At 36.3% G+C, this 25,413-nt stretch overlaps 1 protein-coding gene across 1 annotated transcript; it reads right to left on the bottom strand.

The window, feature by feature from the left end:
* Window positions 1-127: 127 nt before the first annotated feature.
* Window positions 128-25,088, bottom strand: LOC140750175 (fatty-acid amide hydrolase 2-A). Its single transcript, XM_073083568.1, has 11 exons — window positions 24,930-25,088; window positions 9,770-9,938; window positions 8,047-8,272; window positions 7,187-7,404; window positions 6,684-6,795; window positions 5,834-6,015; window positions 4,836-4,955; window positions 4,420-4,521; window positions 4,085-4,252; window positions 3,154-3,333; window positions 128-2,021 (listed from the first exon to the last, which is right to left on the bottom strand). Exons 2-11 carry the CDS (start codon window positions 9,935-9,937, stop codon window positions 1,932-1,934), a joined length of 1,566 nt encoding a protein of 521 aa, XP_072939669.1. The 5' UTR covers window position 9,938; window positions 24,930-25,088; the 3' UTR covers window positions 128-1,931.
* Window positions 25,089-25,413: the final 325 nt, after the last annotated feature.

The raw sequence follows: 25,413 nt of genomic DNA on the forward strand, positions 1-25,413 counted from the left end.
GAGAGTTTAGCTGCGAACAGTACTAGGATGTGAGCGGGGCATGGGGTACTCGGGGAGGGAGGCCGCATTCCACCCGTTCGTCTAGCTGGCTTGGTCGAGTAGTATATTTTAAAAATAAAACTCGGTATTAAACAGGACGTCATTTAATTGTGTTTTAACAAAAGTTCCATTCTAAATAGTGTATAGGTCTACATTATAAATACATAATACCAAAGAATCGAAATAAGTCGCAAGTAGAAAAATACAAGAAATTATTTTACACAGGAAACCAGACATTATGAATACAATTATTAATATGTGTGTTTATTCTAATCGTATTACTTATCTGAGCTTATTATCTAGTCTAGTAATTAGCAAAATCTGAAGAGTTAATAGCAACATTTCATGTAGTTATATATTTAATATTTTAAAAATCACTTTTTAATTTACATATTTTTTCGCACTCAAATTTAATGTGGGAATATTTCTCATATTTAAATCAGATCATATTTTAAATAAATGAGGGTCAATGATAAATTTCAATAATAAATACGCGATGTTGAAAAATCTATGATGCGGTTATTCAGGATATGTGTGCTGTAACATTTTCGTGACATAAGAATATCTCTCGTATTAGGATCTTCTACATAAAAAAATAAAACGTATAAATATTTGTAATATTGATTAAATCGAAATGATTTATAGGCGTGCATTCGTAAAAACGAAAAATAATACATATACGCTTGAAAAAGTGTAAATCAAGTACATAAACTGCATAATTGATTTTAAAAATAGCCCATTTACTGAAAATGTTACTTTAATCTAATGATGCGATAATAATAATATTTTACGACTGACGAAGAACAATTACCAGAACGCTTCAGCTTTGATAGTTATTACCCGAGTTATTACCTAAGTTATTACAGACAAATGACATTACTTTAAATACATCAAATACATTTACTTAAATTCACTTACAATATTTTATAAATTAGTGTCTTGTGACAACTCATACGCGGCCCTCTAATCCCAAATATATATTGGAAAATAAAAACTTAAACATTCAATTACATACTCAGACAGAACAAAACATCATCCTCATCACATTGTCTGAGTTTGAAATCGAAGTCACAACTTTCTGCTTTAAGGTTAGGGTAACTAACAGTACACCAAAATGTTAGTTTTGCTAACAATATAATATAATAATAAATAAATAATGTAGTTATCAATAATCATCAGTCAAATTATTATAACTTTAAAGTAGGTAAGTGTCACAACATGAGTTTTATTAATAATAATAATTTAGTTATACATATTAATAATAGTAATGTCACGGACATACATTTCTGATTTATTTAACTTATTCTTAAATAGATTTAAATATAATAACCTTATTCCTGATAATACATGTATATACATAGACTTGAAAGATGTGTGAAGTCTCGCAAGCCACACTTGACTATCATGACGGTTTATGGTCGTTACTTCTCTCATTCTGAAAGAACACCCATGCCCAGCAATGGGACACGAATGTGTTTATGATGTCATATAGATAATAAACTTTAAAACATTTTCACAAAAAAATCACATTTTATATGTATCATATAGTATTTAGTAAACAGACACTTGAAAAAACTTTTAGAAGGCTTTCGAAGGATCTTTGAACTAAAAAAATAGTAACAATGTTGATACGTCTACGCATGGGCATACTTTATTTGGATTTATTTTTAATGTTATTTACGTTCAAGGGCCCCAAATGTATATTAATACATATGATATTAATTAATATGTATCCACCAAAAAAAACAACAATTAATAAATATCAATTAACAAAAAACATTGAAAATGAAAATATAAACCGTTACCTTTTAAAATTTTCTCCATTATTTTCATGAATTAACTTACACACATATATTTAAAATTACAAATCCTCTTGTAACTTCACTTGGCGGTCAGTTGGGTGGTTTCCAGCCGCCGAAGCCCTTCTCTAGTTCCCGCGCCACCGCCAGACACAGCCTGTCCTGAAAGGGTGCAGCTATGACCTGATAAAAATAAATAAATTATATAATTACAATTTTTTTATAATATAGGAGTAGCAGACGAGCATGCAGTCCACCTGATGGTAAGTACAAAAATCTTTATTTGTAGAATAATGTGTATACATTGGTTTTATAATCAAGAACTTTCGCTCATTCTGCCATAAATAGCGTACAAATACTACTGCCGCCCATTGACATCTGTAATCAACCCCAGATAGGAATAGATATTCCTACCTGAGGTAGGCCACAGATGCGCCGCTACCCCTGAGGACTAAGCTGGAACGCCTCGGAAAAGTCTGTCTCCCTTACCACACCCTTCAAATCGGAACACAGCAGCGCCTAACACTGCTGTTATTAGGCAGAAATAGGTGTGGCGGTGGTGCCGCCGGAGTCGAACCACAAAGCTCCATTTATCAGATTTCGACAAGCACCCCACACTTTTTCCACAATTATACTATTTACTGTTCCTTAATTCCTGATTCCTATAGATTGAAAATTATTTTTTACTTTTTAGTTGATTTTATTATAAAAGCATGGTTTTTAGTTTTTTAAACTATATTTATTTATTAATTTTTAGTATTTGTTGTTATAGCGACCACCATTATGCATCCTCCGTAAAAAAAATCAAGTGTCCATCTTTTACGGTTTAAGAGATAAAGCCCTGTGACACATGACCAGAGAGCGGAGGGTTTCGATTTACCCTTTGAGTACCGAATCCTAAAAATCATTCTACAAGAGGGTATTATAGATATGTTTCAGAACATTTGAGTTATAGGGAAATAACATTATTATTTTCAAAACTAAAAATCACGCTATAACAGTTATTGAAACTAAAAAGCAATAATTGTTGCAATCTAGTAACTTTGCGATGAACTTTCTCTAAGGCGCTCGAAAAATCTCGCCTCGAAAATCGTTAATCCTGAGGATGTTGATAAAGATAATGGTACAAAGATAATGGTACAACCCGATTAAGATCGTGTATTGTCATTGGTTTTATATAATTCATCAAAATTTTTAATTAAAATGAACGTTCAAAGTGGGTAGAAATTAATACATACATACATACAACCCAAGCTAATAAAAGCGTGTTAAAGTTACTTATAATTTTCCACAACCGTAAAGTACATCTATTCACCTGTATGCTAATAGGCAGTCCGTTGTAAAAGCCAACGGGCACAGCCGTGGCGGGCGCGCCCAGGACATTGAACACCATGCTGTACATCACCCCGGCCGCTCGCACATACACCTGCCCGTGGCGATGAGCCAACCCGCTGAACACTGGGTACAGGAGCACACCATCCGAGCCCAGGGTACGCTGAATAAATAACCATTCAATTAACATTACATTGTAAAAACATACATTAGAAAAGTTTACTCTTAACAAGAGAATGGAACCAGTTTTGACAATTGAAATAATTGCGTAAAAAAGTTTTACTACGTCTCCGTGCTAAAATCCCATAAAATATTTGAAATACTTATTTATTTATGTAAATTATGCATTAGTTATTTATTCGTAAATTTTCTCTAATAATATTTTTTATTTGTCAAGAATTCAAAAAAATATTGACAAATCTGCCTTTTGTGGCTTCATTCCATTTAAAGGCGGCGAAGTATCTTTACTAATCTACGTGTAAAAGGTATTTTGATTCCTAAGCAGTGAAGACTAAAGAAGTAAAAAAATGCAGTATGTTGAACTTATAGAGATTCAAAAAAGTTCGCTGGCAGTCCATACTTAACTTTAAATACATAGATTCTGTAATGTTTACAATACCACTATGATAACTACAAACAAAGTAATATTGTAACGAATTTGAAACTATAATGTACACATTGGGGTACTGCAAGTTATACCTTGAGCTTTGTAAGCCCTATAGAGTGGAACTATCCAGCGAGTCATTCCATAAGCCTCAGAACTATTTTAAATGCAATTTGAATAAAACGTTACTTAATAAAAAATTATGAGAGTTTACAATAAATTATTCAATGAATTTGTAAATCTTATTAAATAACATTATACCACGACCATAACTCATTCCTTAAGCCTATCGGTTTTATGAAATACTTACCACAAGTTGTTCTTTAAGCCGCTCCGCCTTCCGCCTGTAGGCTTCCCGGCGCGGCCGCGGGATGAACAGACGGTTGCGCGCCAGGAGGGAGAAGCCCAGCCCTTGCAGGGACCTCCGCCCGGCGCCCAGCGCACACTTGGCCACTTCTAGCGCTAGACTTTTATTTTGCTGCAAGAGAAGTGCAACTTCGGTTATGTATCGGAATAATCAAATCAATTTTTATTTATTAAATTAAGTTCCTTACAGAACCCTTTTTAAATGTCAATACAACTACCACCACTTCACAAGGTGTTTCGTTATCTATAAAAACGTATTTAAAATATTATGTAACATACCTTTGGATTTGTAGGATCTTGTAACATATTAGGGATGTCCTTCATCGAGAAGAACACTGAAACTGATATTTCCACCGAATCTTCAAGATCTTCAAATTTTTCCTGAAAATGAAAATCAGCAATATAAATACATAAATTGGGAGTTTACTGCTTTAATATTAAAAAAAAACATTCAATAAGAAATATAAAATGACTAGTAATTATTATAAACACAAAAGCATTACTGCTTAAATTTGCAGCCTATATTACTACTTCCTCAATATAGCCTCAATTTCCTCAATTTCAACGACACTTCATATGTTAAAATCTGTCAAGTTATTTCATCTAGAGGGCATACCAAATAATGAAACAAATACTTAATCTCGGAAAACATTACCCCTAACAAAAAAGGTAAATGAGCTTCACAATGTCCTCACCTCGCGGAGCGTGGCGCCCTGTTTCTGCAGATACTTGGCGGCGCGCACGATGCTCTCGCGGATGCGGCGCTCCACCGGCAGCAGCGCCGGGGACTTGCTGGACTCCAGCATGAAATGCACCTGGAAATTAACAAATTGTTATTAAGTTTTTGTATTGATATAGTAAATTGGAACAATTTCAGCTGGAACTATAAGTATAAGCGATAAAAACGGAAAGTAACTGTATAATTATGTGGTTTGGATAAAAATGGGTGTGTGTCTGGCTGTCTGGTGTGTGTGGCAGAAGGGCAATGCGCCAAGAAAAATAAAAGTGAGTAACGAGTATTAATCAGTCGGTATGTATAAATGTATGGAGATGAGAGTGAAGTGCCCACAAATGAAGAGGAAACAAAACAGCTTGATGAACAAGATTGTGTAATTTTAATGTATGTAGACTACACAACAGAATATCACCTGACATTGAGTTTGCTTGAAAAATGCAGAGAAGGGAAGGCGTGAGAGGAAAAATTTTGGGGTACTGGAAAATATTGAAAAAGGATAAGTTTGTATGCTTCTCTACATTTCTCCCTGTATGGTGTATACATATATATGTGTATGTGTGCGTGTATGCGTGCGTGCTTATGTGCACGCGAGCGCGCGTGTGTGTGTGTTTGTACGAGTGTGTGTATGTATTGGACAACGTGATAAAATAACTGTTTTTGACAACCTTGATGTCCTTCAAGTCGACGGTAATGTGAGTGTCACATGACAATACATTGCTAAAAAAATGCGGGTTTGGGAGGATGCAAGAGGAATAATACTATATGTAGGGCGAATTAGAAATGGACAAAAGAGTGTGTTAGGGTGCGTCCATGCGTGTGCGTGTATTATGTGCGTGCGTGTGTGTACGTATACGTGCGTGCTTGTGTATACGTGCGTGCGTATATGCCTACGTGTATGCATGTGTGTATACTGGACAGTATGTTAAGAGACAGCAGTGTGTATGTGTGTCGTATAACCTTGATGTCCTTCACGTCGACGGGGTCCTGCAGTCTCAGCGTGTGTTGCGAGTGCGGCGGTGTCAACGCGGCGAGAAGCAGCGGCAGGTCGGCCGCGTGGCGCGTGAGCGGCCCCACCGCTAACAGCGAACCGTAGCGCGGGTCCCGGAGAGTTGGTATATGGCCCACTATCGGCACTACGCCTGCGATACCAGGGGATTTGTTAGGGTGAGAGCTCATTGAGCGGATTTGTACATTGTCTAGGCGCAGTTGCGATACAGCTCTTTAGTAATGCATGCCTCCTGCATGAACGCCGCACCAGATATTGACTTAAAGTGGTTGTAATAACTGTTTTTACTTGAAATCAAGGGTTTATGCTAACACGCTTCAGAATCGCAGCTCTTAAGGAGAATATTCGACTGGAATGCCAAATGTTATCCGCGGAAATTTTAAGGAAAGTCGAGGAAAATATGATAAAACGGGCGCAAATTCGTGTTAACGCTGGTGACAAACACTTGTGAAAAGTCATCTTTTCTAATTAGCAAAATATCATTACAGGTCCAAGTAAAGCTTTCCATTAGACAATTTTTTTTTTTTTATATAGAGCAATAGTTACTCAAAAACATAATTGTATGATTAATGTTGCGCCAAATTGTATTTTAAAACTCCCAAAACCGAAGTTTACAGTAGTTTACATGGCGTCAATGCGCCTCCGCTGACTTGATGGAATCTCGTAAATATTTTCATTATTATAAACTCCATTTTTTTATTAAGATTTGCTTTAAGGTTTTCTGAATCTATATGAGAACGGGAAAAATGCCTTTACATAAATAAAATTAGTTAATTACACAGAACTTATTTCTAAACGTACCTGGCGTAGGCTTGTGTCCAAACAGGCCGCAGAAGGCGGCGGGCACACGGATTGAGCCAGCTATGTCGGACGCTACGCTGAAGCACGAAGCTCCGCTCGCCAGTAATGCGCTCTAAAAAAAACGTGTTAACATACTTAAAAATTACATTAAAGTGGCTTAGACAAATTGGATGATGGTTTAGACCTGTTGAAATAAGGGGAGTTTCGACCTTTTCTGGGCAAAAATGACGACTTAGAGGCAGTGAAACTCTAGTAGTTTGACTGCAGAGTCACCACAGCCGCAGCTATCTCTGTTTTATAATTTTCGTTCTAGCATGAAGGATGTTGTAAGTAGTAAGTGTAGTAATCGTTCATACATAATTGACTACAGATGTGAGGCGGTAATACAGTATTCTATGGACATGCAATTGCAAAAAAACTTAACCCATTCCTTCTAATACCTAAAACTCTATTACGGTTTACACTAACCACTGACCGATTCAAAATTAATTCCACACTCTTACCTCTCCACCAGACGATCCACCGGGAGTCCTATTCAAATCATATGGGTTGTTAGTGGTCCCCCGCAGCAGGTTAGTGGTCTCCCACCCGAGGCAGAGCTCCGGCGTGTTGGACACGAGCAGGGGTATCGCGCCCGCGGCCCGCACCAAGCGAACCGCCCCGCCGTCGGTCGTAGCGCGACTGCCCGCGTTCTCGAGGCAGCCCACTGCGTTTGATAGCCCTGGCGGGAATTCAAATACGAACTATACAATCAAAGGTAGTGGAATTCTTGTTTATTATTTAAACCAAACTTACTGTAAGTCTGTCCTGTTTCGCCCAGAAACGGCCATTCAATATAAGCTTATTAAATCGTATAAATCATTAAGTCAGCTTAAATCAAATTAGGCAAGTATCAATTCATTAATAGTCATTTTTCAAAGGTGACTGAACCAGTATGTTTCAACCGGATGGATAACACCATTAGACCATCATATTTACTCCTGGAGTGAAACAGTACTTGCATGAAACCATCTTAGTCCTTTGAACTTGTAACGCATCGATGATACTAGTACCAGATATCCATAGATTATAGATAGATTTGACGAGCCGCGTGGCGGAGCGGTCACCATGCCGGTCTGACGCGCAGAGGGTCCCGCGTTATATCCCCGGCCAGACAGATTTCTAAATGATGAATTTAGATTTCTGTTTCTGGGTCTGGGTGTTCGTGTATTTGTGTCTGTGTGTGTGTCCATAGGACCCACGATACAGGGAATCCTAGTGTGGGGCTGTGAGTGTAGAAAGCGTTTTATAGATGACAATGCCAACTTGACATCAAGTGAACTGCAAGCTCATTCCCAACTTCAGTCTTATAAAAAATTCTCACCAGCAACAGAACAGCTTTCCTTAACCGTGAACGGTACACCGAGCAGCGGCTTGTCAGCAACCAATTCGTCGAAGGTGCCTGCCTGGCGAGCATCAGCGATTTGCCTGTCGACAGTTTTAGCGTCCTCTAGCGCGGCGCGGTAACGCTCGTCCACTACGGCGTTCAGGTAGATGTTCACCTCTTGTATCCTTTCGATGTACGCGCGTACCACTTTCTCACTTGAGACCTATAAGTGAATAATTAGATTGAATAGACCACACTACGCATTAGCCACTTTTTGAAATACCATAATATATAGGAGAACTTCTTTTGGGGCGTTGGATTAAATTAAATACATTATGCCGTCAACACTTGTTGATACACCTTTTTTTGGGCGTTTGGGAAAAGTGATGAGGATATTTTTTGGTACAGACATACATATATCTGGTACAAAAATAGGTACAGATAAACTCGACACCATGAAGTTGGGTATTAAATACTGCAAAATTTTCAGAATTTTGAGGCTTATGACACAATACGATTTAGGTTACCCTACGTGTCGTGTCGTTTTGTTCCATTTTCTTATGTTTATGATTTGTAAATTTCTCTTTTTAGTCGTGTACATATTGATAGAGGCACTCTATTAAATACGCCAAAATTTGTGACGTACGTTCATAAGTATGCTACATACTCTACATAATGTTTTTAATGTTTCCGATTAAGATTTTCAGACCATTTTGATCTAGTGTCTACGGGGACGTCACTATGCGACCTATTGAAGGTAATCTTTTAATTTGTTTCAATAGCTCGCGTAACTTGACCACTGTTTGGTAGAAATAAATTCAGTACAACTTAATATAAGCTTCTAAAATAATAAAAAAAGAATAGTGCTCGACCAACATAATCCAATTTTAAAACGGAGATATAAATATGCATACGTGGGCTGAATGAGTTCGGATATTAGTTTGGTGCACTGTTCTACTTTTAACACTTGTTGCTGCGAGTTCATCTAAACTGTGTTGCGGTCTGTTTGTGTGTAAAGTTTAGCTTTGAACAGATGCCCATGAAACTTTTGATCTATGTATAATACCTGCAGATACGGCGAATACAAATAAATGCATAGAAATATATTGAAAAAGGTATGATTTTTCATTTGACAAAATGTGCTGTGAGCCTACTTTCAATCTATCTCAGAACACAATTTATGATATCGTAACCCATAAATTTACTAGTAACATTTAGCCCGATAAGTATAACTAAAGCTAAATTATAGTTCTTGGGAACCTGAGTTCCAACAACAACTTTGTTGCATCGAGATATGTTGTATCGTCACGCAGAATTAAACATGATAATCCTTCTAATTGCCTAAATTTGTAAAACTTCCTTTATCCTTTGATTAATTATATATCAAATAATATACCGACTATTTCGTAACCTTGCAAAACCCTGTTAGTGTTGTGTTTATTAACAGAAAGTGTTTGTTGCTGGGCCTAGTTTTGTAGAGTCCGCGCCAAACTTCTAGTCCGTTCTGAATATAGGAACGAGTAGCGTTGCAACAGCAAATTGTAGATATCAGTGGAACGCCGCTGCCTTTTTCCCGCTGTCCCTTACTGTTGCTGTGACTTTATTGTTCCTACGGAGTATATGGCTCTATGACTACTCCTGCGTGCAACAACTTCAGAGCGGACTAGAAGTTTGGCGCGGACTATACCTTTGGCAATGTTAGAAAGTTTGGGTTACTTACATCGCCATCCCGTATAGCAGCAGCGATATCGGTGGCGCTTTTCATCAACAAGGGGTTCTTCAACTTCGGCAGCCGACGGCTGTCTCGCGAGCGCAGCCAGAAGACCGGGGCCAGCAGGAAGTTGAGGAGTCGTAGGATCAGTCCTATGAGTCGCACGCCAACTTCCATCCTGGGAAATTAAGGAATTATGTCTAGAGAACTATTGATTTGCCAGTTGAACGATTTTATTTGCTTATAGATGTTATACGTAAAAGTGGTACAAAACAGAAATAAGCTTCAATGGTGTATGAGTCGTCATTTGCTCTAGCAACAAATCAAATATCAAAAATGACACTTCATGTAACAAAATTATGCAAAAATTGGAATAATTCTGCTAGAGATATATTATCACTCTAAATCAAGTTTATAATAAATATTAAATAAGAATCTCGTGTATGGTTATGATCAAGTAAGATACCATATAAATGATTTGTGTAATATAATACAGGGTGCTGTTTAGAACGTTTTTTTGGGAACTTAGCTGACACGCTGGCGCGTCTCATATACATATAAGTAGTTGAGCAATTGCAATCGAATCCACCAACAATAACAGATATGTAGATACAAATATAAGAAAAAACTAATTTTATTTGCAAAATTAATAACTTAATAAGATTTGTCTCACAAGACCTTTAGCAGGCTTTGAACATAAAATTGCATGGGGACGATATTTACTGCGAGAAATAGATTACAAACTATATTTATATCACGCCCACGGCTCTGACGTACCACGCAAAAATAAATAAAGTTGGTACAAAAAGGAAAATAAGGTTATTACTTCGTTGAAGGCAGGAACTCGGTGTAAATGCTATTTGCCCGGAGTTCTGTAAAACTTTATTTTCTCTGACAAGACTTGGCAGAAGCCACTCTTGGGGAGATTATATTTTATGAACTTAAAATGTCTCTTATTTTTATAAATATAAAAGGTTTTATTACGTCATTATTAAAGTTTCTAATATGACAAGTAGGAACTTGGAAAGATTATGATAACTTAACCAAAATTAAGAAAGCATAACTCCATCATCATCATCATCCAATAAATATATTTTGTATCAATAGTGCCCGTGTACTCCGTGTAGCAACAAACCTATATGGTCCGACTTAACTACGCCTACTGATAGAAAAAGCAACAAAAATCGCGATGTGCAAAATACTTCATGTTCTCCATTCTTATTCTAATCTTAACTTATCGATATAAAAAATTATGCTACGTTGGACAGGATCAGCAGTTTAATGGGAGACTACTAGTGACTAAATTTCATGTGCGCTTCCGTGCTACGGAAGAGCCAAAGGACAAAGTTAAGCCATCGACGGCTATTATTATTGGATAGTTGTCATTAAAGCTTAGCGTCGGTAAAACTATGGACAGTTTGAAAACATACGATAAGGTTTGGCAATCTTAATTAACTCCGCATCCACATTCAAATAGCCAGTAAGTGAGATATAAAAGGGAAACTAGTTTTAAACAAAAAACCCGTGTAAAATGAGTTGTCCGGAGCACTTACACTCCTGAAAATGGGTTAAACGGCGGCACTTATTCAAATCGTCTGTGACAAAGGTCCAAGTTGCGATGCTAAAAATCTGTTGACATCGCACAAAGAGTTTCACTTAGTGCATTTTGTATACGTTTTGGGAGAGCGCCAAACGCGAGGTAGCATTGCAATAGTGCACTTTATTATTCCAACGATGCACTCGCTGTTACGTTAAGTATGGAGCCATCATACGAATGAAATATGCTAATGTGTACACTAGGGAGACCTGCTTGGTACATTTTTTTTGTTACGCAAATGAAAATGTTACTTGATTTTTAAAGTTCAACTGGGCGTTGATAGCCGTGGTCGTTAGTATTCCGTATTCTGTAAAGAAGTTGCTTATGTATCGTCATTTGGACCTGGAGAAAATGTAAGGCAAATTTAAGCTATCATGGTAGATAGACTGTAAGAGTAGGCTACATCATTCCTTTTTGTCTGTCTGATTGTAATATTCCCAAAAAATCCGACTGAGTACAAACTAGCTCGTAGAGTAGAGATAGATAGAAAATAATTTGATAAATTGCAAATAAACACATAGTAAAAACAGTTTTTTAAAAACTACATGTAATATTACTCGCACTTACAATTTCATACACTACTTTTAATTCTATAAATAATTGTTAATTTGAATCATCAAATCTATCCTCAACGAAAAAGGATAGACCAAAAAAGAAAACTGTCGTAAGATACATAAATCGAGACTTGGATTTATCAAAGCGCAGATACTTCCTTTAGTCATAAAACACATTTAATTGCGTTTCGATCTTTGACCTTTTGTGTAAGCAGAGCCTTGTACCTGTACCATAAGGGCACAGGATTTTGCAATTTCGTTAACTTTACAAGTAAAATATATTCAATGAAATATACCGTCTACAATTTTAAGTATTAACTGATTTAATAAGTTCACATCAAAAGCATTAATAATAAATGCATAGTTTAATATGAATGCAGCAACGATGGTTAAGTGGTATGAGATGGTGGTGGCCTTTTTTTTGTTAACGAGTTGGAAACCTTCAAAATATGCTCGGTGCTGTGGGAACGACACGGGGTTATGTGGGATTCTTACAGGACTATCCAAACGGTGACCGTTCTCGACGCTGCGTTGAGGACTCCGGGATCTCCAAGGCAACGCAACCGGAGTCCTCTAAGCATCTTGCCCCGTCGGGCTCTATCCTAGTGAGTATAAATCTCGCAAACCGTCTAGTGTGTACGATGGTATGCGGCCACACGTACCGCCCTTCCTGGGGTCGCTTACTGGGCGGTTCGAGCTCACACTCTTGCCACCCGCGACCCCAGAAGCCCCTTATAGTCGCCTCTTACGACCGTAGTCGTATTCTGGTCCCGAAACTACAGGGACGAGATGATGGTAGCCTAGTTACAGGCTAACACCGCCAGAGGAACACACTGACTAAATTTGGGTAGTTACAGACTAAGCTCTTACATTTCAGACAAAAATCTCAAACACTGATTTTAAAAGTTTATAAATCAATATTACTCTTTTACAAATTTTCATGAACCACAAACATTTTATTTTCTTTATTACGTTGCACCCACGATCCATCAATTACCTATCGAAGTTTACTTTCTTTTGCTTTTTGACGGCTAATAAAAGTCGATAATGGATGAGTTGCAACCCAGGTTCCATGCCGGCGGTGATACGTATAGTATCTAATATTAGTTATTTAACTATGTGTAGTGTGCACCACACACGTTGGAGTTGGGAGGCGTTGATAAATGAAGAATAAATTTAGAAAATACAGGATACGGAAAAAAGAAGAAACTGATGACAGATAACTATTGAAAATAAAGACAACGAGAAAATATTAAAACATACCTAAAGAAGATGTGAAGAGAGATAGTGGTTGCACCTGTGGGTTCTACCATTCTTTATACTATTGATTTTTACATTTTTACAACTATAGACAAATAGCAAAATATATAATAATATGTGTGAACAAAGTAACGAATTAAAAATGCATAACTTGGCCATAGATTTACTTAACCCCTTTTTCCGTATTTGAAACCCTGCATATTATTAGTCGTCCGTTAAGTCCATTTTAAGTTAAATTCTGATATACAAACCCCCAGTTAAAATGTAATTTCGATGCAAACTAACAATCAACAGTCAGTAAGTACCAGGGGGGCATGACATATAGGGTAATCTCTCCATTACGCGCGACGCTCACGTGCGTAAACATTGCTATAGATCACGTTTACGTCCTTGCCTGTTCTCCCAGTGTCACCGTCAATTTATACAGATCTAACACGTCTGGGAAATACAGGATAAACGTATCTAGTATCAGTTACAGCGTAAATAGTGACAGGAGTTCTGTCACGTATGATTTTTACAAGCATTTATTGCAATATTACTTGTTCGTTCATAAAAAGGGTATAACTGTTTGACGTTAGCTTCCTTCTTCCCACACTCTTCCTTTTAGCGACACTCTTGCTAGCTAGCAATCTACTCTGGTGAGGTAAGACAGAACCTTTTGCGAAGCGTCTAGTATTACTTCTCAGGCAATTAATGTGTGGTAGATTTCAGGCGCATTCTTCTTCTAAATCTAATTAACTAATTAATTACAAGCCACAAATATGTTGCTACCCTTGAAGACTACGTTGGCACCTCTCGTATAAGTTTTTCTTTCTTAGCAAGGTCTTAAAACCGGAATACATCATCGCTTCACACTACTGTTATAAGTTCAACTTAAGTACCGCAGTGGTGCCTCCAGAGTTGAACCACGAAGGGTTCATTAATTAGCCTTCAGTTGTCATTTAATTAGCGTAGTACACGTTTACCAGAGTTGATGTCCCGGAGGTCACGGCCACGGGTAAATGCGAACGTGTCTGTCGTTTCAATGCATTCATACATTGACACTTGTTTCCTTCCTCATTTATGATATCATTGGCAGAGATACATCGGTTATTGTTTTTTGTTTTTATATAACTATAAATTTATTAAACATATCAAAAGCCCATTACGCTATCCATACTCATTATCCTACATCAGGATATACTAACTGAACATGAAAACATTTGCTAATACCTAGCACGCATGGTATCACTTGGTTTTACGATATGCCGGCACCACAAAACAATTAGCTCTCCAACATAAAAAAATATCAAGAATAAAAAAAAAATCATGCACAAATTGTAAAATATGAGGCAACTTAAATTACCCAATAACTCTTAAGGGCCCTGGGGCAGCGTGTATATCATCAAGTTCAGGTAGCTAGAAGTAGACTACCCCAGCATAAAATTCCCTATAAAGTTCCTACGACCAATTTAATTATTGATGTCTAGGATTGACCGTGACCATTGACCATCAAAAAAACGTATCGTATGTACGCCATATGCCACTTCGAATTCATTTAAAAGATCACTTAAGCATGCCCTATTAAATACCGGGAAGTACTTACATAACATAGCTGTTATCGAATAATTGCTGCGTGCATTTAATTAATATTATTGAATGCGGAGAAACCGGCTATAGGTATATGGCATTGGCCAGTATAATAGTTCGAGTGTTAAGACTATTAATTGCAATAGTGAAAACGAAAATTAATTACACATTTAGCTGTATGTACATGAAACGCGGCAAACTGTAGATACGAGTGGGTATATATTCATTTTTTTTATATAATAGGAGTAGTAAGGCAAAGAAAATGCAATCCATTTGATGGTAGGTGGTCTTTGTCGCCCATGAACGATTGTACAGAATCCAATATAACTCTGTAACTGTAACACATATGATATATACACAACAGTTCTACACTGCTGCAGTTGCTATAATAAATTTAGATACTATGTATAGTCCGCGCCAATCTGCTAATCCGCTCTGAAGTTGTTGCGAGCAGGTGTATTCATACAATTTCCTATGGCGACGGGATTCATTTCTATATTCAGAGCGGACTAGAAGTTTTACGCGGACTATACTCTTTAGTACTTACTATTTGGTATACGATTTCTATAAGACAGAAATATAGGTGTAGCGATGGTACTGACGCATGGAAACGTCAAGCAGCCCAACAGTTGCAGCAGGAACTGTTATAATAACCAGGAGGTTATAATATGTAGTTAGGAGTGGAATTTTCCGGTGTCAACTTTCAAGAGTTTGATAAGGCACTTAGATTGAGTTTTCGCCAGATGCCTGCAAGGTAGCAAAGTCATGCATGTGTTTCAAAATCCATCGAAAGGATGGCTTTACTCTCATTGCCTCTAACAGTCGTGTTATGTTATTGTATGCTCGGATGAGAGCCAAGGATCGCCACCCGTGTAGCTAAGTATTATATAGAACATCGTACTTGCTCACTAGCTACTTTATATATCTCTCAGTGAAAACGCTCTCTCCTACTGTCTGAAATTCATTACTGCTTCCATGAAATACAAAATAAACTACTAGTAGCAGTAGTATGGTAGTTCGGCATAATGTCGTAACACCGATCGCTTGGGGCATATCGTGCTAGCTCCAACTTAATTACGCTGCTCCCACTAATGCAAATTGGAGCGCTAGATAATCGCATTTTGGAGCACTTTTTGCTTTATCTTTGTACGCGATAGCAGCAACCAATTTTGTATGTACATTCGTATTTTATAGGTTATTCTAGCATGTATTATATTATAACAGAGCTACTCTGTATTGAATTAATTGTCTTGAAGAGATTTGCACTAAGGCACTTAGTATAGTTAGAGGCACTTGTACGAAGGATTTCAACTTATTATTTTGGGTCAGTAGAGCTTCTCTTTTTTAAAGCAGAAGCAGACAGATGTCTAGGTATAGCACTTAGCAGGAACGTCACAGGCAAGCGTCAGGTGGATTGCATGTTTATTTTTATATAAAATGGATAACGTATTGGTATAGAAATGCAATTCTGTTTAAGTTCAGCTACAGATGAGTCGCTAATCCTGAGGGCTAAGCTGCAATGTTGTGTAAGTATGAGCTTAGCTATAGCTTTGTTGTTTGTTCGCGCCTGTAATAAATAATAGGCTAGTTGACACTTTTTTAATGTGTTGCGTAATACATATATACTTACATACTTACAAATATCTTTTGACGTACTAGAGTACAGATCCGGATTCATTGCAAAGAATCTAAAAGAAGAAGCCGCAGAGTTAGAAAGAATTGCAAAGAGGAGGGCAATTGCGGTTCAGTTTTTTGAGTATCGGTCGATTAATATCGGTATTTGCACACACACTACATTCTACTTCTACTTCTATTATATAAAACGATGACATTTGAAGCCTTGTTAAACTCGTCAAAAATTTCACAACTTTTTAGCGGTTTCATAAATTGGGAGTACAAAAACCTAACCAGTTTCCGAATTTGAGATTAACCTTTAAAATTAATTCGTACCTCCCCACTGAGGCAACTGGAGCACGGCTAACATTATTTAAGTGGAAAGATGACCACACAAGTTTTTCACTGTATTCTACAAAATAAAATATGAGGACTTATAAAAATTATGCTCATATAAAAATATACTTATTTCTGCCTAAAACAATAGTGATAAACACTGCTGTAGGGAGTAGTAAGAGAGATATACTTTGCCGAGGCGTACTAGGGGGGTTATTAACATCTCTTAACAAAATATTATTTTAATCATACTTTTACTTTTTTTGCAGGAAATTTAAGTTCTTAAGGAAAATATGACAATTTCCGTTGGTTTTAGACAATGGATAAGCGAAAAATCAATAAGGGTTTAAGTTTGTTTAACTCTGTATGACGGAATATTTTACTGTTTTAAGAAGGAAATAAAACTTTCCTGAACTATAATGTTTTTAAAAGATGGTAGTAGGTCACTAGCTTAATCTTTAGGGTTGGTGGCGCATCGGTGGCCAACCTCAAGTAGGAATCAAATCATGAGGCCATGATTAAAAATGTCCAAGTACGATAGTAGCCACATAGCACCAGGCGAACTACATGTTTGTTTACTATTTCTATGTTAAAAACACTTTTCGTTTCAACTAATTATATAAAAAGTATAGGCACTGTTGTGGACCAAACGATGCTTGGGTTATAACCAGAAGATTAGAAAGCAATATTTAAGGAAATGTATTAGCGACTCCAAATATATCATTACAAGGCTCTTTTGACAACTCATAACTATTATAAGAAAATCACAAAACACAGATGAAATATAAAACAATACAGATAACATAAAAGGGAATAAACAATTATATAAATTCAACTACGCTTCGCCTACAGGCAGTATATTTCAATATTATTTGTGGTTATGTTTGAGTATAGAGTTAATTGTAAGTAGGTACAATTAACTTTACTTAATACGTTACTGTACCTACTTAACTTAATACTTCCAGTTACAACTGCTCTCAGACAAGGTGAAGACAGGGTAGCATGGAAGCAGCTCGACAGATCATCCACGGAGGCTTACCAGAACGAGCACGACCTTTAGAAATGAAGAAACGACGAAGAAGAAGAACTTAATACGATACCAAATCTCCAAATTGGGTCAGTAATGGGTAGATATTGCGACGAAAATAAAATCTGAAGTAGTGACAGACCCCATTGCTTTCAGAATGTTACCTATTTAAGTAATTGTTATCTCCATTTAGGTATAGTTGTATAACAAAACAAATATTTAATTACAAGCCGTAAATTTCCCAAGGGAGCAGAGCTAACAGCCTTGACAAGTATTGTACGTTCCTAATGAGAGGGCTGTTTAGTGGTTAAAGGCCAGAGTTTAAGGGTTGTAAATCGCTTCGTGGTGCGATCGCGGTGACACCAACAGATAAGTTTTAGGAAGGTATGGCAAGACCTTTACACGAGGCAAACTCCCGCGGCACCACCGTCACACCTATTTCTGCCAGCAGTGTTTAGCGCTGGTGTGTTCTCGTTTGAGGGGTGTGGTACGGGAGACATACTTTTTCAAGGTGTTCCAGTTTAGTCTTCAGGGGTAACGGCGCATCTGTGGCCGACCTCAGGTAGGAATATCTAATTCCATCTGGGGTTGATTACAAATGTACTTGGCGGCAGTAGCCGCTTACCACGTGGACTGTTAGCTCGTCTCCTACTTCTATATTGAAAAATAATTATCCTCAGGGTACCAATATCTGTCGCTGACCTCAGATACCCTAATTTTCTATATGGTTGATTTCATGTCCATAGACAGTAGTGAGCGCTTATAGATGGACAACACGCTCGTCTAATACAATCATATAAATAAAATATATTCCCAGAAGCATGAAAGGATTATAAGGCATGTACGGTTGTCAGCCGTCACGAACCACAGATACGAGAAAATACAATAAATATATGGACATAAAGCCAAAATGTACTAAGCAGGTCCCGACATACCTCAAATCACCTATGGCAGTCGACCTGGATTATATATTTTTTTATTTCCAAAATTTGTAAAAGCGAATACATACAAAAGAAGGAGAACCCGCAAATTCGCATAGATATTTACGAGTAGGTAACAATGCGAAAACATCCATTTTCAAGTCCGCTGAAATAACTATTACCTACTGGAAAACACTAAATTCGTTTCTACACGTTGTCTACTAAAGTTCGTTAACCTTTCCCGTAGAACGAAATGCTCGTAGTACTACGTTTATTTTGTCTACGAAGTCGAGCAGTGTTCGTAGCGTATCTACGATTATGTGACGTCGTAGACTTAGACGAACATTACAATGTCGATAGAGACTTTAATTAAAGTAGATATGTTTATTATACTTTAAGTTCTATCATACCTTTATGTTATCTATTAAAGTATGTATGTTTTCACAGTTCGTGTGATATATTAACGAAATTTAAATAGCAAACGAACAGTGAAAAATTGTGCTATCTGAAGGTAAGTCATAGAAGCGTTGCTGTGTGCAGGATAAATTGATTTGCCTTTGTTTGTGCCCTATGTAAATCCTATCTATATATAATGCATTATAATAAGAAAGTCCATGATATATATGGTGTAGTGCAAAAAGAGTGAAGGTTTTTATAGGTTGTACAAAACCCCAAAACGGTGCACAACCGGATGATTTACGATTGTATTGTTTTCAAATATAGATGAAATGGAGTCTGATAAAATATGAAACCGCTTCAAAGGAGACGCTCTCACGTGTCAGTGACATTGACCGCACTGTCTGGATGAAATTGGAAAATACATTATAAAGGCACTCGCCGCCAGCCACTGCACTTTATATCGACGAAAACCAACATAGACGCTATATTTCAAATCTTTGCTGTCTCCGACGAATACACATGCCACGACACAAACACTTTTAGATTCAAAATAAAAATGGGTAAAGGAATTCAGGAATGATATACGCAATTGCGAAGGTGGAGTAAGTTACTGCAATTTTATCAATATTTTCTAGTAGATATGCAAAATGCATGACCTTAAATACAAAAAAAAAAGTTTTCGTTAATCGACCAATATACACGTTTATCAAATACAAATGATAACATTTTATTTCTAGCAACAATAACTTACAAGTTGTACTATTCGTCCAAGAAAATTGTAGAGCAAAATGGATATGACAGTATCATTATCTTTGTGTACCTTAGTACCTGCACAAAGATATAAATTTATTAAGGCTGTCTTGTAGGAGCAGTAAAAACAAACTTTTTTTACATTAAAATATACATCGTAATGGATATTAATGCAAAAAGCTGTGCCATTAGTTATTCTGCGAAATAAATATGCAACGAACTTTATTAATTATTCTTGGTTGAATTTACTTGCCCTTAGATATATATTATTATTGGCTCTATTTATTTAAGAAGACACGCAAAAAATCGTCATTGTTAGTATAATTCGTCGTCAATAGTGGATTGTAAATTTGTAATTCAAATATAATATGAACGACGCGAACCAAAGCAGTTGAATATACACTTCACTAGCACTCAATTCGATTTAATCAGACACGTCAACTCGTCGTGGGAATATTTGCAATAAATATCCCATCCCATATGTAGGTATAGTCCGCGTAAACAGCAAGTCCGCTCTGAATATAGAAATTAATCGCGTCGCCATAGTAAATTGAATGACTACACCTGCTCGCAACAACTTCAGAGCGGACTAGCAGTTTGGCGCGAGCTATACATAGTGTAACTTTCGCGTTTTTATTGCTCTCATTTGAGGTATTTTTTTGTATGACAAATTAATATTGTCTTCGTTAAATTATTAAAAATATTTTGTGTAAATAAATGAGAAATAAGATAAATTTAAATAATGTTGTGGCTACTGTATATTTTGACTAATTTCTCTATCAATGTCTTGGAATATATGGTTTTATGATTTTATCAAAAACCATTAGGCAGAATGAAAGTAGTATCGGAAAATGTCAACATTATTCAACGCATCACATCTCAGAGGAAATCATCCCAGTGTGAAGGAATATGACCTTTATATTTGTCGTTTGTTTCTCACATTGTTCGACAATAATTCAGATGGATCGATAATAATGATGACGATTCTTCGCAGTGAAAGTTTTGAAATATTCGAATTATTACACAATATTGTTGCCAATCATATTGTGTCAGTGAGCGTATAAATTGGCCCTATGACTTGCAGTTACATCTGCAAGGACTTTCACTGTCGCTGATCGCTAAAGTGCACCTATTTGGGTTAACATACTCTGCAGCTGTTGAGAAACATGTTTCCTTTGATTTGTTGCTGCATATAGATTGATGGGGCACTTTGCACTAGTTGAGTTCTCCTCCATTTTGCATAATGTCTTGTCGACTGAGATTCTCTCAAACCATTATAAACTTTTATCTATTATGTGTACCTATATTAGTAGTTTTAAGGGTTACTGTCTTCTTTGTGGTGTGTAGCAAGGAAGAGATTATTACGCTAAGTGACCTCAACCGTAACTTAGTCCTCAGCTATAACACTAACAGTAACAACTCATATTATGTGGTCGACGTTAGACTCTAATTCTATTTTAATTTCATTACAGACATGGCAGCGGTTACCGCTTGTCATCAAGTAGTCCAATTTTTTACATGTCTAGGGAGGCAAATATTTACATAATTATGTTCACATTTTTGCATATTAAATCGAGAGCAAAGAAACCTTCACCTTAGTGCACGAAATACGATGTGTTTAATATCGAGGACTGACCCGACGATAATTAAACCACAGTTGATATCCGGGTAAAAATATATAAATGACACTTACGATACAATCGCAATATTTGCAATGGTATACCTCTATGGAATGGCACTATGGTCTAAGTTGACAACTTAGGCTATAATTCCAGAAGAAGACTTCTGAGTCTGTGGAATACTAATGGGTTAACGATCAACACTTGTAATTGCCGACTTTGTTTTTTAATGACCTGCCATTAAATACAAAAACCATTAATTGCAAGTATGTCCTTATGTGATACGAAACTTCAAATTTATTCTGAATAAAAATAAAAGATGATATCGTAAGTAGTCGATATCATCTTTTATTTTTATTCAGAATAAATTTGAAGTTTCGTATCACATAAGGACATACTATGACATGTTTTGTTGATATAAATGACATGTTTTGTTGATATAAATGACATGTTTTGTTGATGTTGTTAATAAGAAGTGTATATACATAAATTGACCTTAAGACGTCCCTAACTCATCATGAACATAATATGTACGTACCGTATTTATACAGACAAATAAAAAAGTAGACAAATTTCAAAACATAATTCATTATACATGTCGGAACAGGATGGCCGAATTAGTTGATTTTTGTATGTGTTCCCGAACCGACATCTTTGTTACTTCATATTTGTCAGGATAATTATGATACAGGTACAGGTAGGAATACAGTCGCCGATATTCTTATCACTAGCTTATGTCTCTTAACCCAATCACTGGTAATACTTTACACAGTCCCTAAATCACTATACTGAGAATACTCTAATTAATCGAACTACAACTAAATGGACACTATCAAAACGGAGACAGTTCCTCGGTGCGCGCAAGTCAACTTCACTCGTCAGTTCCCAAGTCTTTCTGTATGCGTTCGCCCCTTACGACCGCCGCACCGAGACTCTGTCGAAGCTCCACCAAGTGCTTTAGGTGTAGCTTGTGTTCTGAAGTACCCATTTTATGACGTCACAGGTGACCACTCCGACATACATATATCAAAGCAAGAACCTAACTTTAAAATAACTCCCAATTTCTAAATCCTGCAGCTTACTGGCTCCATAAAATTCAGTTATTTTTATTCTGGCAGGCTGATAGTTTATATGTAGGCACTACGTTTAATAGCGATGGAAGAGCTAAATCAATTGTAACAGATTTGATACTGACTATACAGAAATTTATTCCAAATATACATATCTATCATTCTTACCTTGAAATCAAAAACTATCCATTACAAAATAGTAATATCCTGTTTAAGTTCGATTTACACGTAAACGGCGTAAACGTATCTTGTTTACATGTTATTTAGCGTTACTTAAGATTTATGTCGTCTTTTTACGTCCAATGACTGTCATTGTCTAAGTCGTCCGTATACTGCAATACTAAACTTGTTTACTGTTGGCACATTATTTACTTTTTTATCAGATTTTTTGGCAACAAAGGGTAACTCCCTCAGGATTTAATGACTGTTACAGTTTTACTATTATTAGACATTACCTTTCGAGGGTACTGTACTTGTAGTTTTATAAAAGGAGTAGATAGCACTGAAGTTCTTAACAGGTTACCTACGAAGCCTAGATTTGTATCGGATTTCCGATGAGGGGAAACGAAGTAGGTAGTAGGTACCTAGTCTCTTACGGCATCTTTTATTATATACTGATAGCCTTATCATTGGCTACGTCGTGAGGTGGTACCAACATAGATACACCCAGACGAGTGCATAAGCAACATGTTCCGGAAAAAATGAAATAATCCGACATTTAGATGTCTAGCTGGCTGGCGATAAAACCCTCATCGTATCAGACGAAGGTCATCAAAGTAACAAAATTTATTAACTGAAAAATATTTACAATTATAATTAAATTTACAGAAAATCAAACTATAAATATAAAATAACTTATTTACAAAATTATACAAAAATGAAAAACAAATGTATCTAATCTTTATGAAGATAAAACCCCTATTATCGCAATGACTTCATCGTTGCATAATTATTTGTGCATATGTTACTTAGGGCAGACATAAATTATGTTACAAAAGGCGTATTTATTGATCACATTGTAAACAGTGACAATTGACACTTCCCACTTGTTACTTTAACTATTTACTTAACTATGTATCGTCAATGGCTAAGTAAATAGTCTAAAAGGTGCAAGGTTATGCAGGACTTACATAATTACTTTGTTTTATTATGCAATTAAAATACTAAACTAGCCTGCAGTCCACGGCCACCTGATGTTATGGAGTCACTGCCGCTCATAGACATAATGTTGTCAAGCCTAAATACTACAGCAATCCTACTTATGATTGGTTCCAAATATGATTACGAAGCCTAGGAAATTAAGCTTTTATTTTCAATACCTCGTATATTTGCATGTACGATATACATTTTTACCCATTTCTAGAAGGCTTTGTCGCGTATCAACCGTATCTCCGGTTCTAGCGTGCAAATCGAAAAATGCGAGTGAAATCGCGCAACACGGGAGACTATTTAAATCGAAGCCTGATGGACACAGACAAGAAAAACACATCAATATGTACCTACATAACTAATAAATCGTGGTCACATTGGTGGCAGGGTGGCAATTTTACTGCCCTATATGTGGACATAGGGCAGCAAAATGTAGTATTTAACTGAAAAATGCGGATCGATAGACTTTCATAGATCATTCTAAAACGTGTATGATAATTATCATTTAAGCAATATTCCCATCAGTGCGAAAGAAATTGGTTGATCATGATACTGATCTATGTGACCACGCACACAAATAATTCGTAAATCTTCAATAAACTGCTATGTCATTTCAAAATGAAACAAATAATAATACTACGGACGGATAACAAAACGGACAAACCATCAACATACGTCAAAACACGCTTAGTTTAATTGTCGTATAAATCACCCTAATCATTGGAGACCTCACCCGCTAATTACTGTAACATACGCAGTTAACGGAGTTTTTTATTTTTATTTTAGAAAAAGCATATAAAAGACACTCAATTATTTTCGTTACTTTTTCGATAATAATCCATTTTTGATAAAACATCGATTATCTTGTCTTCATTTAAATTCTACCGTATACTGGAACCGATTGATTATTATCAATTATTCTACAGTCGAATTGATCCCATCAATGTAGAACGTATTGAAATCAGAACGAGATACTTTTTGTCGAAATTCAATTCAAGAATTTCACTAATTGTTTTTTATCTCTCATCTCAATTAATGGCGCTTGGCGGGAATTGTTGAATCGAGGTTTAAGTAATGGATGATTGTTATAACAGTTTTATTTTAAAGACACTTCAATATTAAAAGTCTATTTTGTATAAAATTTTACATTACAGTTTACGTTACTTGCTCCCTACTTCTTAAAATAAATGTTTAAAATAAATGCCATGAAAGTTTATTTTTTTATCTCGTAAATTCCTGAAAAGTATAATATAAATATAAACTTATAATTATATGAGTACATAGCATATAAAAAAAATTACTTACGTATCTTTAGTCTTCAAAAACAACACAAATTTAAAAATTAACGTATAATATAAGGGCGCGTACAGAACTAAAAAAAACGATCGGAAAAGCGCGCGTAAAATGACAGGTCGCGTTATCTTCGCGATGTCGCGGCAAAGACTAACCCTGTTCAGCCACGGCGATATACCTCACACCTCTACACCTCTACATGCAATACAATATTCAAATGAAAATTGAACGGGAAAACTGACAAAAATGTCTGGGCTTCAATACTGTACGAACTTAGTATTTGTTTTACGGAACTGGCATTTGCAATTTGAAACGTGCTGTTCCAATTTCGGTTTGTTTTGCCAGCCAGGCTTTTTTCATAAAGGGAAAATGGAATAGAGCATGCAGGTAGATATAGGATTTTATTTTTATGAAAAGCGCGAAAAGCGTTGCATTTTTAAAATAAACTTTGATAGTGATTGTTACATAAATAGGTAAGGATTCAAGTAGTATGTAT

This window comes from Epargyreus clarus, unplaced genomic scaffold (assembly GCF_041222505.1).
Source record: "Epargyreus clarus isolate Ecla_fem2 unplaced genomic scaffold, WU_Ecla_fem_2.2 ptg000019l, whole genome shotgun sequence".
Classification (NCBI taxonomy): Eukaryota; Metazoa; Arthropoda; class Insecta; order Lepidoptera; family Hesperiidae; genus Epargyreus; species Epargyreus clarus.